The sequence below is a fragment of the Neopelma chrysocephalum genome, unplaced genomic scaffold (assembly GCF_003984885.1).
Source record: "Neopelma chrysocephalum unplaced genomic scaffold, ASM398488v2 Primary Assembly neopelma1_72, whole genome shotgun sequence".
Lineage (NCBI taxonomy): Eukaryota > Metazoa > Chordata > Aves > Passeriformes > Pipridae > Neopelma > Neopelma chrysocephalum.
Window position 1 is genome coordinate 1012386 of NW_020897732.1, and position 16473 is coordinate 1028858.

At 44.2% G+C, this 16473-nt stretch overlaps 1 protein-coding gene across 7 annotated transcripts in view; it reads left to right on the forward strand.

Annotated features, from left to right (window-relative positions):
- The window catches only part of JCAD (junctional cadherin 5 associated), a 60290-nt gene extending 45387 nt beyond the window's left edge, over positions 1 to 14903 (forward strand). For 5 of the 7 annotated variants that reach the window (XM_027686872.1, XM_027686875.1, XM_027686871.1 and 2 more), the window contains 2 exons: positions 5422 to 9074; positions 13069 to 14903. In XM_027686872.1, coding sequence (XP_027542673.1) covers positions 5422 to 9074; positions 13069 to 13103 — 3688 coding nt within the window. In that variant the 3' untranslated portion in view covers positions 13104 to 14903. Of the gene's footprint in view, positions 1 to 143; positions 921 to 5421; positions 9075 to 13068 lie in introns of those variants that run through there. The other 2 variants (XM_027686876.1, XM_027686877.1) reach the window with 2 other exon arrangements.
- The last annotated feature ends 1570 nt before the right edge of the window (positions 14904 to 16473 follow it).

Sequence of the window (16473 nt, forward strand, 5' to 3'; positions counted from 1 at the left end):
GCTTGAAACTGAAAGCAGGGCAAAACACTGTCACCTTGGGAGCTTGTCCTCTTACAGAGTCCTTCAGTTACATGTGGCAAAGCCATGTGTCCCCTCACTGCTGGGCTTGTCTGCTCTTTCCCTTCATATCTCTTCCCCTTGCAAGCCCGTTTGCCTGGAGTGGGAATGGCTGCTGGTTGCCAGCTAGGATAATGGGCAGGAAGAGATGTGAGCCCTGTAAAGCAGTTGTAGGGCAGCAAGTCCCAGTCAAGGTGAAGGTTTGCAGGTGGAACCATCCATTCTAAAGAAGGAAGGACAGGACACAGGTTTAAAGGTAATAAGGAGGATCCTTCCTGGTGTGTTTTGGATGAAGTAAACTGGATGGCAAAAAAAGTGAGAGAAGATACAGAAAAAGAATGAAAGAGAAGAAGATTTTAAAGCAGGGTGAGAGAGGTGGTCTCTTTCTAATATCTCAAAATGCAAGGAGTGGAACCTGTCAGTCTACAGGATAGTTAAATATTATATCCTGGTTTTTAAAAGTGGCTTTTCCACATAAAATAGGGAACATAGCCCTGGAAATGGCTTTGTCATGCTTTCGTAAAAATAGAAATATTTTCTTGATAGTATTGTTACAGCAAAGTCTGCTTCCCAGTGAGCCTACTGGGAACTCTTGCAAGGCACTAGCATCTGGGAAAACCTTTATATCAGCCATCCCTTCCTTGCCATGCCTGAGTGTGTGGAGTGCCTCCAGTGCAGAGTGTGACACAGCCACGGCCCTGCTGGTCCAGGAAGGGAGGAACAAACTCCCTGGGCCAGATCCAGGGAAGCTGCAGCTGCAGCACTGTGGCACCTGCGTGCCAGCTCCTGAGCTCCAGGGTGACAATCCCTCTCCAGACCTGCTCCCCTGCCCTGGGGAAGCACCTGAGGCACAGGTCTGCCATGTGAGTGTGAGCTACTTTAAAACTGACAAGAAGATATTTGTGATGGCCCAGTTTGGAGTGTTTGGGCCTGTGGCAGCTGGGTCATAGTGAACTCCACCAGACATTTTGATATTGCTGCCTGGTTTCTGGGCTGTTGTGGGAAGTAGCCTTCTGGTTCTCAGGCTGGCAAAGAACTGCACATCGTAGAGACCTGGGGGCCATTTGGGCCCAAAGAGGGGATGACCATCCAGCAAGATACTCTTTGGGCATTACAGGCTGGTGCTGCTTTCCCAGCCAGCACAGTAGCAGGAGAGGGCCTGAAGAGGTGGTGTGTGTGTGTCCCAACTACCTTCACAGACAGTGACCAGCTCCACAGCAACTCAGAGCATGGCTCAGACTCCTGGGCCAGGGAATTAGCTACACCACACTGTTGTTTACACCACTGGTGTAGAAGAGCTAATCACCTCCTGTACACCACAGAAGTGAGTGATGTTGCCAGCCTCCTCGCTGCCTTTGCAGGCAGGTTTGCAGGGCTTGGGGTGTTTTGTGATGGCAGGGCATGATGGTGTTGTCTCTGCTTATTAAGGTTGTTCTGCTAATTAAACCTTGCTGAGGAGGAGAGAGGCTTCATAACAACTGCATGTGGGCACCACACCACCCACTGCTCCTGCTTCACATGATGGGGGAGTGATGCCCTGGTGGAGTGGGAGAGTGGGGTTTTGCTCTATCCTGTTGTTCTTCAGGCAAAGCATGAGGGAGCAGATGGTGAGAGGGCTGTCCTGGCTGTCCTTGCTTAACTGAGCATTCAGAGTCCGCACAGTAAAAGTTTGGAAGAGGAGACAAGTCAAAGAATATGGGAAAGCTGACCCTTTTTGGGTAGAGATGAGAGGGTTCACAGAAAGAAGACTCCCTGCTGATTCTCTTCTGTGTGGAGAGAAGAGGCATTTTGCTTAGCTGTTTGTGTGGGAGGAGTTATGTTGGTAGGTAGCAAATTTAGAGATAAATAGATAACGTTGTTAAAGAGATTATTTTCTGGAAAAATTAGAAAAGCATACTGGTGTTCCACAATGCTGAGTCTCAGAAGAGTGTATGTCAGGAGAGGCTCCCAAAATAGAACAGAAGCTGCCAGTGTCCAGAAAAGCCCTCTGAAAATTTTTCCACCTTGCTGCCTTTCTACGAGTGCCTCTTTGTTGGGCCTCCAAATCTGTGCCGGTGCCTGCAGCTCAGGCAGGGTGAACTAGTGAGTGCCCAACACCTACTGCTTGCATGGTGTCAGCAAGCAGCAGGGACAGACACTCTACAGATACCCCTGCAGTGGCCTCATTCTGCAGGGTTTGGACTTCAAAGCCTGTGCCACACTCTTTCACTTTTGGCCCCATTATCTGCATCACATGAGGTCCTTCTGGTCCAGTGTCACCTTAGGGAACTGGGCCGCTTCAACCCACTGCTCTGAGCATGACAGCTCAGTGAAATGCAGTCATGCAGCCAGTGCAGGGTGGACTGATGGCCTCATTTCTTGTAAAGGACTAAAATTCATAGAAAGCTAGAAATAGTTTGAGGGTTTTACACAGTTTTAATTAGATTAATTTTATATCGAATCAATTCAAAGCACTTTGACAGCAAATATGCTATTCATTAGAAGCAGACCAGTTAGGAAAGAGTTCATAATGTTAAAATCCACTTCCTTGGTCCCATGGGACCACTCTGTTCTCAGCACTTAAATCTCCACAGTTGGTCCCATGGGACTGCTCCATCCTTGGCACCTCTCCCAGCTGTGAGGTATCTGCAAGCTGCTGTGCCCGGGTGTGCGTCGGTACCAGCACATCATGGAGAGACTGAATTGGGTAGTGGCACAGTCAGAGATGAGCTGCTGCTAAGAGGGACTGTGTGGTCTTTTCACTGAATATGTGTCACGATCACAAAGACTGCACCATGACTGGTACTTGCTATCCAGAGATGTGGCATTGCTGAGGCTGTAGTGAAGCGTATTGAACTTGGAGTGGCTCTTGGAAGCTTCCCCTTCCACCTCTTCATTAACTGCAAGACTCAGAAGTGTTACATGTCCTGGAAGGAGGCACTCTCTGCTGCATTTTTGGCCACAAGCTGTGGTCATGCTGTGTTGCCCCACTTCCTCCTGCCTACCTGCCACCCCTGCATGCAGTGTGAAGGAGCTACTCTCCCAACACTGGGAGCAGAGGAGACTTCAGGATAGAGCTAAACTGGAGGGTCCTTGGAGCATCGCCTTCCCACTGTGCAGTGCAGTCTCATCTTTTCCAGAGGTTTATGGGGTCCCTTATAGAGACTGTCTGTGTAACCATTTCTAGTGCCTTAGCCAGGAGCTAGAGAGGCTGATACTGTCTGTCCTTTGAATAGATCTTAGAAAAGATCAGGTTTAAAATGCTCTAAATACCGTCTTTTAAATGTCTTTTCTACATTCCTGTTGCAATGATGACATAGTACAGGTTACATGGTGGTTTGTATCGTGTTCTGAAGTTCATTACTGGAGCCTAGTTATTAACCTTTAAAAATAAATTTAATCTTTTAAACAGCTTTTAATAAATGGAGAAACAACCTTCCTGTTGATAAGAATTTGGGTTTACTTTGTTGGGGTTTTTTTAAATGGTGAATTAAGCTTTGCAACAACATCTCTGGAAACTTAAAAATCAAGATTTTTAGATGCTTTTCTAGGAGATGATACCACTGAAGCAGGAATCATTTCAAAGACGTAGAAGTCTGATGGCCTGCGCTGAGCAAGATGTCAAACTAAATAATTGTAATGGTCTCTTCTGATCTTGGAATCTATGACTGTGTACTTCCTGCAATTTCTGTAGACCCTTTTATGATGATGGATGAAATCAAACAGAAAGAGCAACTTGTCCCTTCCCTCCTCACTATTGCTAGACCCTGTTTCTCACCCCATTTTGTAAACACAGATACAAATGGTGCCACAGCAGTATGGGGGTGAGATGAAAAGGTAGAAGACAGCATTTGTCTAGCTGTATGTTTCCACATGGAAATGTTCATTGTCACTGCAATCAGCTTTCTGATATAGGAGGTGTCCTGTTATATCTCACTGATTAATGAAGACGTCTGTTACTTCCTGGGGTTCAGCAATCGAACTGTATTTTGTGCTTCAGCAGCAGAACATTTTGTTCAGATGTTCAGTCTTAATCCAGTTGAATTAATATGAACAAGATGCTCCTTATCCCAGTTTGGTTTTAAAACTTTTAGACTCACAGGATGAAGTTAATATACATTTAAAAAAATTGCTGTGGATCTGGATGGCTTAATTTTCCTTCTGAATTTTGACTTGTATTATATCTTCACAAACTCCTATTTAAATAGATCATTGTTTTTAGTAAAAAAGAGCCAGATGACACTGTTTATATACCTTGGAGTGAAGAGAAAAGAAAGAAATTCTTGAGTTCTAAGTACATACTTGTCCTATTTCTGTCAATTTTGATTTTTCTTTCCAGTCTTATGCTGGTGGCAGCCACATAGTGTAAAGGCAGTTATATTGTTGGACACCTTAGGTACAAGAATAGCAGAATGCAATTCAGGTAGAAAATTAATTATTTATATAAAAGGGTACCAATTTTGTTCTGCGGTAATGTATAAAAGAGTTTACACTCTGTTCAGAACACACAAAGAACCCATTCTGTTCATGTAAATCTGTTTTCTGAATTTCTAATCTGCAATAAAATGTCCAATGTCTTCCATATTTCAGTAATAGATTGCTGGAGGTCATCCCTCTTTTATTTTAAAAAATTATACTTCTTTTGATGTATTTTACATTTTAAATATTGGTTCCGTCTTATTCAGAACTGTATTGATACATCACCATTGTTGTGACGTGATTTAATCCAAAGCACTTTGAAGAATTTTGTTCCCTTAGAAAGAAGAACAAGAATCAATTCTGGAAATGACATGTTTAATTTCAGCACTTATGCTAGGATGCAAATCATGTTTCTGACAGAATGTATCTTAAATCTTACAAAATAGCTATCTACCCGTTCTCCCTACCTGTGCTGCCTGGAATCCTATTAAACTTGCATACCACAGCAGTCTGTGGTATGATTTTGATTTAGCAGGGTGCAGAAGTAAGTTCAAGACAGTAATTTCTGGTTTTAGAATGGAATCAGAGAATCAGAGAATTGCCTGGGTTGGAAGGAAGCTTCAAGATCATTTAGTTCCAAGCCCCCTGCCGTGGGCAGGGACAGTTTTCTAGTGTCCATCAAGGAGGACTGTGCATGTTTGCACAGCACGTAACTGTGTGCATTTGTCTTTCTTTCTAACAGCTTTGCATAGCTAACAACATGTCAAAAGAGCTTCTGTCCCTTCCTTTACTCATGTTAATGACTGACTTTTAAATCCTCTCATTAAAATCATAGTCATCTGGTTGCAAATAGATTACATAAACTCCATTAGCATAACTCATCGTTTGACCTCCTAGTGGCCTTATCCATACGAGAAAGAAAGGGCACCTGTGCACACTGCCTCTGATGCTGTGGTTTTTTTTCAGGGTTTGTGACAGGCCTCATTTAGCACGGTCTTCCCAGCCCAAGACTGATAAAGATCTCGCCTACTGGAGAAGACGAGGACAGGACTTCAGTGTGCTGCTAGGCTATTCCCAGAAAGCCAGTGTGGAAATGAAAAGCCTGGCTGCAGCCCCAGGGGCACCCCAGCACCCCAAGGAGAATCAGCTGAAGGTGGGGACAGGCGCAGGGTATGTCAGGCGAAGCGGCTTGCAGGAGAGCTGTGAAGTGCCCGGTGACTGTAAATGGCAAAATCTGGGAATGGAAAGCTGGAACCAGCCAAAAAAGGTAGGGAGGCAAATGTCCGAGGGTGACAGGGAGAAGCTGCTCCAAGAGCTGTATTCACTGACCCTGGGAGACAACGTACTCAGCACCCACAGCAAGGGGAAATCACAGTCATTGCCGAGGGTCCTTTCACCCGAGAGCATGAGGTGCGTGGAAATACCCTCCCTGACCAACAGTAACAACTCGCTCAGTGTAACTAAAACTCCCTCCTATTCCCCAAACAGACTGAGTGTAGAACCTGCCAAGCACCATGGAATGGGAGGCCATTTCCTTCCCCTGGTGAAACCCAAGTATGGGAGACCTCTCAAGCCTCCATCCTACGAACTGCAGCGGCAGACTAGGGCACCTGCAGAAACCGTGGGTTTCCAGGATCACTACCAGAAAGATGAACCCACCTCCTACTCAGCCAAAGTTAATGAGCCAAGGCAAGATGTTTGCATTCCAGACTCTGGTTTGGAGCCCCCAGTGTACGTACCTCCTCCTTCTTACAAATCCCCACCTCACCAAACCGTGACCCCACGTTCCCCCAGTGAAGTGCCTAATGCCGACACGTGCGCCAGCAGCGATCCACAGGGTGCTGCAGAGCGGGTCGTCCCCAGCCAACGACCAGCCATGAATACTTTTGAAGTGGTGGGTGACCCTTGCAAAGACAACCATTTTCCTCATGGGAAGCAAAGCCATGCAAGGCGCCCTGCTGACCACCTGCGTTCTGTCCAGTACATTCCCTTTGATGATCCTCGGATACGACATATTAAAATTGCACCACTGGAAGGTCTGCAGGACAATGCTAAATACACTGAAAATGTATGTAGTCCCAGTTCTGGTGCTTTGCAAGAGAGAAGTCTTGAAGTACAGTACAACAGTGCCTTTGTGGATGCATCAAACTTGTCCAGTTCTGCAAAGGGAGAAAGAACTTCCTACAGCTCCACCCATAGCAACAGATGGTTGGCACCGTCCATCCGAGATCAGGAAAATTGTGCCTTGCCGGACCAAAGAGACAATTGTAGTGCAACTAATCACAGCCCCCGTAACGAAGCCAGCACAGAGTACGCGAAAGGCAAACTTTCTGTAAGAAATTCACATATGGACAGCACCTGTGAGACTGTTACAAAAGTGAAAAAGTTTGAACCTGGAACTGGGATGCAGAGCAAAAAGAGTTCAAAGAAAAAAATGAATGAAACTATATTTTGTTTGGTCTCTATCCCAATTAAATCAGAATCCAATCTGCCAGATACAGATAGGAACAACAACATAACCCAGAGCCCTGATAAGAATGGGTTTGATAACAATGGGGCTTTGCAAGAACAAAGTCTCTTAAGTATGTCTTCAACGGACTTGGAGTTACAAGCGCTTACAGGAAGCATGACCAATAAAAATGAGTTACAAAAACAAGAGCTGTGGAGACCAGAAGAGTTCAAACAAATGAATGACCTCAGGTTTATTCAGCCTACAAAACACAGAGAGCTCAAATATTCTGGCTCCTGGCCAGGTGATCAGTACAAAGACCAGCAGACACAGACCAGTTTCAGTGAAGAACCTGAAAGCCCACAATTTTTACATGGTACAAAGCCTGGGCAGCTTGATAGTAGCAAACTGCTGTCTCCAAAACGCCTGGGATGTACAGCATCCACGATAGGGGCAAAACAGACAGGGTCACCTTCTGAAGAGAGAGGCTGCAGGCAGAGCAGTTACGGTATGAAGGGTCAGATGTACCTCAGCCAGTCTAGCAACAGTGCATTTTCCAGGACTGCCACCTCAGTCCTTCAGACCCCCTCCCCAAAAGCCCACCACAGCCAGCCTGTGCCTGCCCAGGAGAGGGAAAATGGCCTTCTTTCCAGGGGAGATGTAATTAAGGGGGAACCAAGTGCTCCCTGCAACAGTAAAGAGCTGTTTGGGCAGTTCCTGTTGAAACCTGTAAGTCGTCGTCCATGGGATGCAATAAGTGAGCTAGAAAGTTTTAACAAGGAGCTGCAAGGGCAGGAGGAGAGCACAAGCAGTGAAGAAGACTTGGAAAGTGCTGCAGCCTCTCTGCAGGCAGGTGCCCTTATGCAGAGGAGGACATCCAGAAATGAGAAATCAAACCAGGAGCCAAAACATGGTGGGAAATCAGAACTGGTTACGCCAGAGGTGCCTGTATTTAGGTCAGGAAGAGTTAAAAGTAAGTCTGAAAGTTGGAGTGTGGGGACAGAGCATGGTGTTGAGCCAGGCTATGTTGGCTCTAAAGGCTGCTCGCATCCAGGAGGGAGCAGTGAAGGAGTCAGGCCAGCAGATGGAAGTCTGATAACAGAAATGGGGACAGGGGAAGCCAAGAGCAGCATGAGCAAGCAGCCAGTTCATGTTGGCCCTGTCAGGAGAGCTTTGTCCAGTAGCTCAAGCAGTTCATGTCACAGTAATCCTTTCAATAACCCTGTCTTGCAGGAGATGAGTGAAGACCAAAATTACCTAGACTTTGTTAAACTGAGCAAAGGTGCAACTCCCACAAATGATACAGTATTAGAGAGAGGCTCGGTAGTACGTTTGTCACTAACGAAGAGGAACCAAGGGTGCTCTGAGCCAGATTTGAGGTCAGTGGGACTTGATGTGGCCCCAGAACCTGGTGCTAACAACTCTGATCACTCTTCAAATGCAAATGCAGTGGAAATCCCTGTGAATGAGTCATTGCAGGCAAGAGCTGCAAGAATTTTAGGTATAGATATAGCAGTGGAGTCTCTCCTTCCAGATGACCATGTTGGGCCCCACCCATGCACTAGCCCTGCAAATGGGGCTCAGGACTTTGAGTCATCATCAGTGGAGAGCACAGTAAGTGACAAAGAAGGAAAAAAGGATTCTTATGAAGGCAGACGAAAGTGTGGCTGGACAGAGAGTGCTCTCTTTGTCAGAGCTGGAGGACGATCTTTACACCCTGATGAATGCCAGACCACTCACCGGGAAGCCAGCGCTAAAACACGGGTAACTGAGCAAGTTCTTGAAAAACCTGTGAGTCCCAGCCAAGGTGAGGACCAAAACTTGGTTTGCAAGTCACCTGTGTATCAGCATTCAGAAAAGAGAGTGAGAACCACCTCGAAAGTGATAGAGACACTTCAAGGCAAGCTCACCTCTCCTCCGAGCCGGACTGCCATGGATCGCTTAGTGCGGATGAAAGAAGTTGACTCTGTGTCCCGGATGAGACGTCTGAGCATTAAGAGCGCAGACTCGGGAGAGGAGGTCGATGAGGAGAAGCTGTCAAAGGTACAAGAGGAGAGAGGAAGCAAACTGGCAAGCTCAGGGGCTGTTTCCAAGCGTGTTATCTCTCTCAGTGAAAATGGATGTTTAGGTGGAATGGACAAGAAGAAGATCAGCAGAGATTTTTCTTTAGGTAAGACCCTATTGTGGGAGATCCAGATGGGTACTCTTTTCTTATGTAATGGGCATGATCGGTTTGCTTATGCCCACGTATACTGCTCAAATAGTAACAGGCTGTAGGTGGTACTACCCTCATCTGGGAGCCACCCACTTTGCTCTCCTTGTGGAAAAGATGAGTGTTCTCTGATCCCATTTTAGGAATAGTTACTGTAAAACTCTCTTATGATACTGAAACTCATTCACAGAGACTGGAGTGCTCCCTATGGTCTCATCTCTGTCTAATTGTTTCAGGGAATGGTCAAGATAAAACAGTGGAGTTCCAAGACAGTCACTCTGGTGCCAGTGCTTGGGAACACGTGGTGATTCAATCATAGCCTCTCCTTGAATGCCAATTTTTTCCCTCCCTAATACCTAAATAGACACATACTATATCATAGTTCATAAGAAACTAAAAATAAAAATCTGATGTACTTCTATGAAGCCTCTGGGAAATGGCTGCATTCAGAGGCCTGGAAAATTCTCTCTCTCTCATGAATATTTTCCAGATCAGATGTTGAGAATAACTGTTAGCCCCAGGTCAAACAGAAACTTGACTTTTTCAGTGAACACCTTTTTTTCCCTGTTTTTTGGTGTTCCTCATCTCTCGAAAGCATATAAACTTGTGTAGTCCATATGCATCCCCAAAGTAACACAAGCTGTTCTCTCGCCAAAACTGTTTTCATACAGCATTGTGTTGAACGACTGAAAATCAGTTGTTGCCCTAGCTCTCTGTAAAGGGATAAATCTCCCAGGCCACCTGCCTAGTCCATTAAATTAATTGGAGTGAGCAAATGTACGGTGTGAAAGTTGTTAAATTAGTATTAATCTCCTCCTCCTTTTTCCATCCTCTCTGTAACAGCTGACACTTTACCTTGAAATCTGCACAAGTTATTCATTAAACCTCATCAATATAAATCTGTTCACAGTTTTCCAGTATGGAGGGACTGGAATTAAATGGAGTATACTTTAAACTGGATTTAGGCATTTCCATCTGAAGAGAAATGCTTGTATAAGTTCGAAGTATTGACTCCTGCAGTCTTGCAGCCTTTCCCTTCATGTCTTTTTCTGTATCCCACATCTTTGTCTCTCTCTGCTCTGAACTGTATTTCTCTAGACCAGATTTTCCAAACAGGCTAATTCAGCTTTCTTGTACCCATCAGGTCTAGTATGCACCACATGCATTTCATATGCTTTCCTCCCTTGGGGTTTCTGCTGGAGTGAAGAAAATATCTGTTGTGGTGACATGACTTCAGGGATGTATCAAAACAGATTGTGTGCATTTTATTGGAGAGTTATTCTGCAGTAAATTAGGTCTAAATTTATCCCTCTTGCTGACAATGCTAGGCTTGTGTTCTGCGGAGTGTCCCCATTGCAGCAGTTCCCTCACAGCCATTACAGCCCTCCCCATGTCTGGATGGCAAGGATTTCCTTTCCTGCTGCACTCATGTGGGGTGGGCAGGCAACTCCTCCACTGACCTCTTCCCATTCAAAGAGACCCTAATTTGTCAATGGCCACAAAATCTTCACCTTACTTTAACAGCGCAGGGCTGAAGATTCATGTTTATAGAAAGGCCTGATGTTGTGTCTTCCTCTGTTAAATCTCACTGCAGCTTCCAGACTAGCCCATTGGTATAATTGTAAGCCCAAATGAGAATTAATCCTGGAAAATCATTGTATTCATTGCTTTTAAAGAGCAAATATTCCATTCTAAAAGGCCATTCTATTTGAAACAAGGTAGGGTTAGTCTTATAATTGCAGACTGGGCCTGTCACAGAGGCTGGAGCCCTTAGCAGAAACAGGCTTTCACATGTATAATGTAGCTTGGCAGAGGAACAGTCATCTCAGAGTAAGAGCTCTGCCAAAGCTCAGTGCAAGAAGCTCATCTTACTATGCAAATACTGCCATTAGAAGAACATCTCCAAGTGTTCCCAAATGCATTGGATGTCTTTTCTTCTTTGCCGTTTGAAGACATGGGGCTGCTAATCTGGCTTTGTTTCTGTAGAGAGCATTTCAAATGAGCTTAACCAAATGTTGAATAAACATTTCTGTTTCAGTGCTAGAACTTCAGTGTCTCTACCCCTCAGAAGGGTGACATAGCCTGCCAGCCTGACACTTTTGTGTAGTTGTTTAGGTACTGAAAGCATGAGTAAGCACAAGTAAGGGAATAAACTGAGCCATCCAGAGGCTCCATGTCTTGTAGCCTGATTTTATCCCTTCCTCCCCACACCTACCCCTGTCCCGCCACTCCCTGAAACAGTGAGCACCTGAAATTTTGTGGGGAATTCTCATAATGTGAATGTGTCTGGCCTTAGGAAAATCAAGTTTCTGAAATGTAAATTCGTTTTTATTCTTAGGTCAACCTGTCACAGAATAGTTCAGAATTTTTGTATGTTCTAGCAGTTTAGATGGCAAAATATTTACAGTAGAAAAAATGTTACTGCTTTAGAGGCATCTTCCCACACCATCTGTGCATTAAGCTTAGAAAGATGCAGCATTATCCTGGAGTGCCCTAGCCCTCAAAAACTTTTTTCCTGTTGATTTTTTTTGCATTCATATGGTATCTGTTTGGAAATACCAGAAGAGACTTAGCAGTGAGAAACAATTCTGAAATGATTGGTGTTGCTGGCACAGACGCCTTTCTTGGCCAGCCTATCAATTTGAGGAGGGTGGGCAAGAGCAGTGATAAAGGATTCTGCACCAGGAATCCACCCCCAATGGGGCCAAATCCAGAAGTCCTTTCTTAGTCAGTCCCCCCCTTGACATGAGTCTGGATGCTGCAGATGGACACTTGCACACGGAAGCAAAAATTTCCCTTGGGGATTTTTATGCTTGTTTGAATGAAGACATTCACTCACATCAACATGAAAGTCCTGAGGATGAACGTTTTACTCCAAAGTGTGATATTTATGTGTGGAACTGTTTTCATGCTCAGCTGTTTAAATGCGAGTGCTGTGGGAGTACAGCCCACGGGAGGGACGTTTAAGGTTAGCACAGATACTCGGGTTGCGTAAGAGCAGCAAGTAGCACACGGCAGCACAGGCTGCAGTGCCGGTTTGTCCAGGCCCCTCTGCACCTACAGACTCCTCTGTAGGTAGCTGTGGTTCCTCCAAGCCGTGACTCTGCATCCCAAGGGTAAGTCAGGCACCTGCATGATGGCACTGGGCAGGCAGACCGCAGAAGGCAAAGCCTTTTCGTTGCAATCCTATCCCAGAGTCACAAGGGTGAAGGATGAGGCTCATGTCTGCTCACTTTGTGGCCAACACTAGGATAAATCCAATTAAAAATTCTGATAGAAGAGTGTCCCTTGGGGATTTGGGAAAAGGAAAGGCAACGTGTGGTATGTCCTGTGAACTGACAGGAGGGTAGGCTGAAAATGAAGAACAGTGTTAGTAAGCCAGCCCAGTGCTTTAGTGAATAAGGTTCAAAACGTGAGCTGCGGCTTTGCAGACTCAAGTGAGACAGCCATAGTGATGCAACGCAGCTGTGCTTTCCTGTTTTCTGTTGAATTAATCTGAAACCAAGGATTTGCAATCAAACGAAAAGACCCTGATGACTGCATGGCATAATCACTCCTTCAGCTAGCCTTAAACACCCTGCTAGGATCTTTAAAGCATTTACTGCTCCTTCATGTTCTGTACAAGGGGGAGCAAATCTTATGTCTTTTTCTCCCCAAAAAGCATCTGAGAAGTAGAAGTAATCACTCAGCATTCAGTGTGCTTGTTCCTACCTACCCAAGGCCTCCCAAATTCTATCTCCATGCATTTGATCAAAGTTGTTCCCAAATTACACTGGTATAGATACAGAATTTGGGTCAGGAACATAATATGTAACTTTAAGGTGGTAAGTCCATTATCAGCTTCTTTTTTTTTTTAATAAAAGTCAGGGAAAAGATGTCTCATTTCCACAGCTAGTAATACTGAACAGATTTCACAATACATTATTAATAGTGCTTTCTTGTTTTGTTCCAGATACCTATGACCCCACCAAAGTTGAAAAGGTGTGACATTAATGAAGAGGAGAATAGAGAGATTTCTGCTCTACTAAGAATGTTTCACTGATTTTTTTTTCTGGGTGCTTTTTGTTTGTTTTTTGTTCTTTAATGTTTGGAAATTGTCTCCATTTGTGATGTTCATGGTGTACTGACAATGCCTTTACCACTGCCACTAGGAATTAGCTATTCATATCTGAAACTGTTGCGGAGACCACAGAAAAATCCAACTTCGACATTGGAACCATCTGGCTTTGTAGCATTTGAGACAATACCTACCATTGGCAAAGAGTTTTCATCTGAACTGTATTTCAGTCTTCAGCAGGGATGGTGAAATTTATAAAGTGAGGCATTACATTGGTGTAAATGTAAACATGTGAGATTAGTGAAATGATTTTTAAAAGAATGTGACTCTATAAGCTAAACTTCTAAGTATCTACATTCTAAACTTTGTTTAACTCCAAGGAGTTTTGGCCATAAGTAGAAAGTGCTGCTGCACTATGTGGGGGAAGGAATGTGAAAGAGTAGCAAAGACTGATTGTGAAATTATTTCTGACTTCCAGAGTTTGAATTTACTTGGATTAAATACTTGCCACCTAGAGAGAAGAAAAACAAAAACCCAAAAGCTTCTAAAGATGGAAGACTTTTGTAGTACAGTGTACAGAACATGTAATTATAGTAGCTGGCAACTAGTGTTTCAAACCAATGCAAAGTATACCACTGGCTGTTTTGCACTCAGTATTACCTATTTTTGTTTTGCTGTTTAGAAATTCTTTATATGAAAGAATAGTAGCTGGTTTAAAATAGCCCATTTTAACAAAGTAACTATATTTCTTGTTACAGAATACTATCTATTTTTCTACGATGTAAACAATTGCTAACAAGTGGCAAGTATAAAGAAGTATTATTATTATTATAATTATATTTTAAGAAGACTTATTCCTCTGAGTGAAGGTGCCCCAAGCAGATTTCACTTGTATATCTTAATGCACACACCATATTGCCACTTACTCAGTAGTGCTACCTTATTTTGTTCTAAAAAAGCCATCTATCTATGTATGTATGTCCTACAGGGTTAATTTCTATTTTTTCCCACTCAATCCTTGGATCGTTCTTCTTAGAGCCACTTTCTGAAACACAGCTGAGAACTGTCTAGGCTGGTGTTGCTGACATTCCATTCCTGGGACATTCATTACCAAAAAGTGAGTTTGGATCTTTGTCCCAGTGTCACTGAATGGCTCAGATAAAATACCTGCTTTCTTTCTTATACTTTGTTCCCTTTTGCAGATTATGAGTTTGGATATGGCCAGTGAAAAAATAAGCAAAACTGGGTTTAATTCTTCCCTGAAGTCAACAGTGTTGCTGGGGAGAAGTTCAGGTGTCTTCTTGACGGCATTTAAATACATGGCTTTAAATATATTTTATCTGCACACACAAATGCATGAATGACAGAATTTATAATAAAGCCTGTGCATTCTACCCTTTGATCCTGAATTAGCCTGCTTAATATCTGTGTCTTAAAAGCCTTTATGTCCATTCCTGTATGGTTTTCTTTTGTAAGTACCTGTGTACTAACATTCTTCTGATGACTTGTTCATGTACTTCACCAGTCTATTTTACTGGCGTTTTCTGGTTTCTAGCATAATTTTATTTTTTAAAGTCTTCTAATTTCATGAAATATTTTTTCCTAAGTCTGTAATTTGGAAAGAACGATGGGGAAAAACACTCATCCTGTGTTTTGGCAGCAAGAATTTCTTGTCTGTAACACATGATTCTGTTACATATGGACTATTTAAAGCTTGCTTGAAAGGAAAATGTGGTGTATAATTTATTTTATTAACTCCCGTGCATGATGTGCAGCAATACTTGTTGACAAACTGTTCCTACCACTCTTACTATATTCACCTTTCTTCATCACCATCTAGGACATCTAGGGGCTTGTAAATATCTACAAAGCATGTTTTGCCCCCTCCCCCCTCCTCCCAGCCAATACCTCTGACCTGAATCCTGCCCAGTTCTGAAAGAACTCCAACTCTTTTCATCCCACTTACCAGTAAAGCTGAGATGCCTAGCAATTAATTGAAAGTTTTAATTTATCCTTGATTTCTGGAGAACTGTAAATGGTCCCATATGACCAGTCCTGCTACCTTGGAACAAAAGTTTTCTGTGCATTTAATTTCCTTCTGATGGGAGTGGGTTAATTGATTCTGCAACATATCTGTTTCATCAGTCATGTCAAGTAATTACTTTTTCAATGCACATAAAGATACAGATTTAAAAAAAAAAGGAGTCAATATTGCAGTGAAGGTTTTATTGGCCAAGAATAAGAAATTAAAATGTAAAAAGTGGGTAAGCTTTGTTTTGCAGTAGTATGTGACTGACCACTGGATGAAAGAGTAGAGTTAGTGCTGCTTTAAAAATGGTGTATTCCTCTAACAGCACTGGTAGTTTCACTTGGTACTATGATACAGACAACTGAGAAATACAGGGGGTACAGCTTTCTGAACAATTGTGCCTCAGTGTTTCTACAGTGCCTATGCCATGGGTAAATATCAGCTATTGGAATGGGCTGGATGGTACCATAGCTGAACCACCTTTCCAGAAACCCTTTGCCAGTTTGCAAACAGCAGTGAACAGAAAGCCCCTTTTACACCACATGTGGTTAAAAAACAGTAAATGGTGACTTCCAGTGCCTGTCTCAATGGGTGCATAAAACTGTCTTGGCAACAGCTGTCACTGGAAATGGCAAGAGCTCAGGGCTGGGCGGGCGCAGAAGTGGAGGATGCGGCAGACCAGGCTGCTTCCAGTGCCTCCTGCAGTGCAACAGTGAAAAGTGAGGAACTTTGTTCTCAGGAGGAAGGGCAGAGCTAGATTCTCAGAAATGATGCTTTTACAGGCTGCTGTGTACCCAGCTCGTGCTGCTGCTGTGCTGCTGCAGCTGTGGAAGCTGGGGTCAGGGGAAGATACGGGTTTCACGAGCATTTCCAGAAACTCGTGCAGAAAAAAACCCACAAACCTGCCTGGCTTATACATTTTTAAAAATGTTTAATGGAGAGACTCCTCAGCAGCTGGATAGCTAAAGAGGACCTGCTGTCTCCTTCCCTTAGCCGTGTTGAAATCCGGAAGGGACAGTCAGCATGAGGGGTTGATGGCAGGGAGATAAGCAACGAACACAACGTTCCAGGCTCCTATCTTCTGTCTGAGGAAGAGGAGTCACCGGTGAACTCCGGGGCTGCTGAACGGCCCGAGCCCCGCGGGCAGGGCAGGATGGATCGGAGCGGGAGCGGGCGGCGGGCGGGCTCTGCCCGGGGCGGTGCATCTGGGGCGGGGAGCGCGCTCCCTCCTGCGGTTCCCGAGCGCCAGCGGGAGGTTGGTTTCCCTGAGG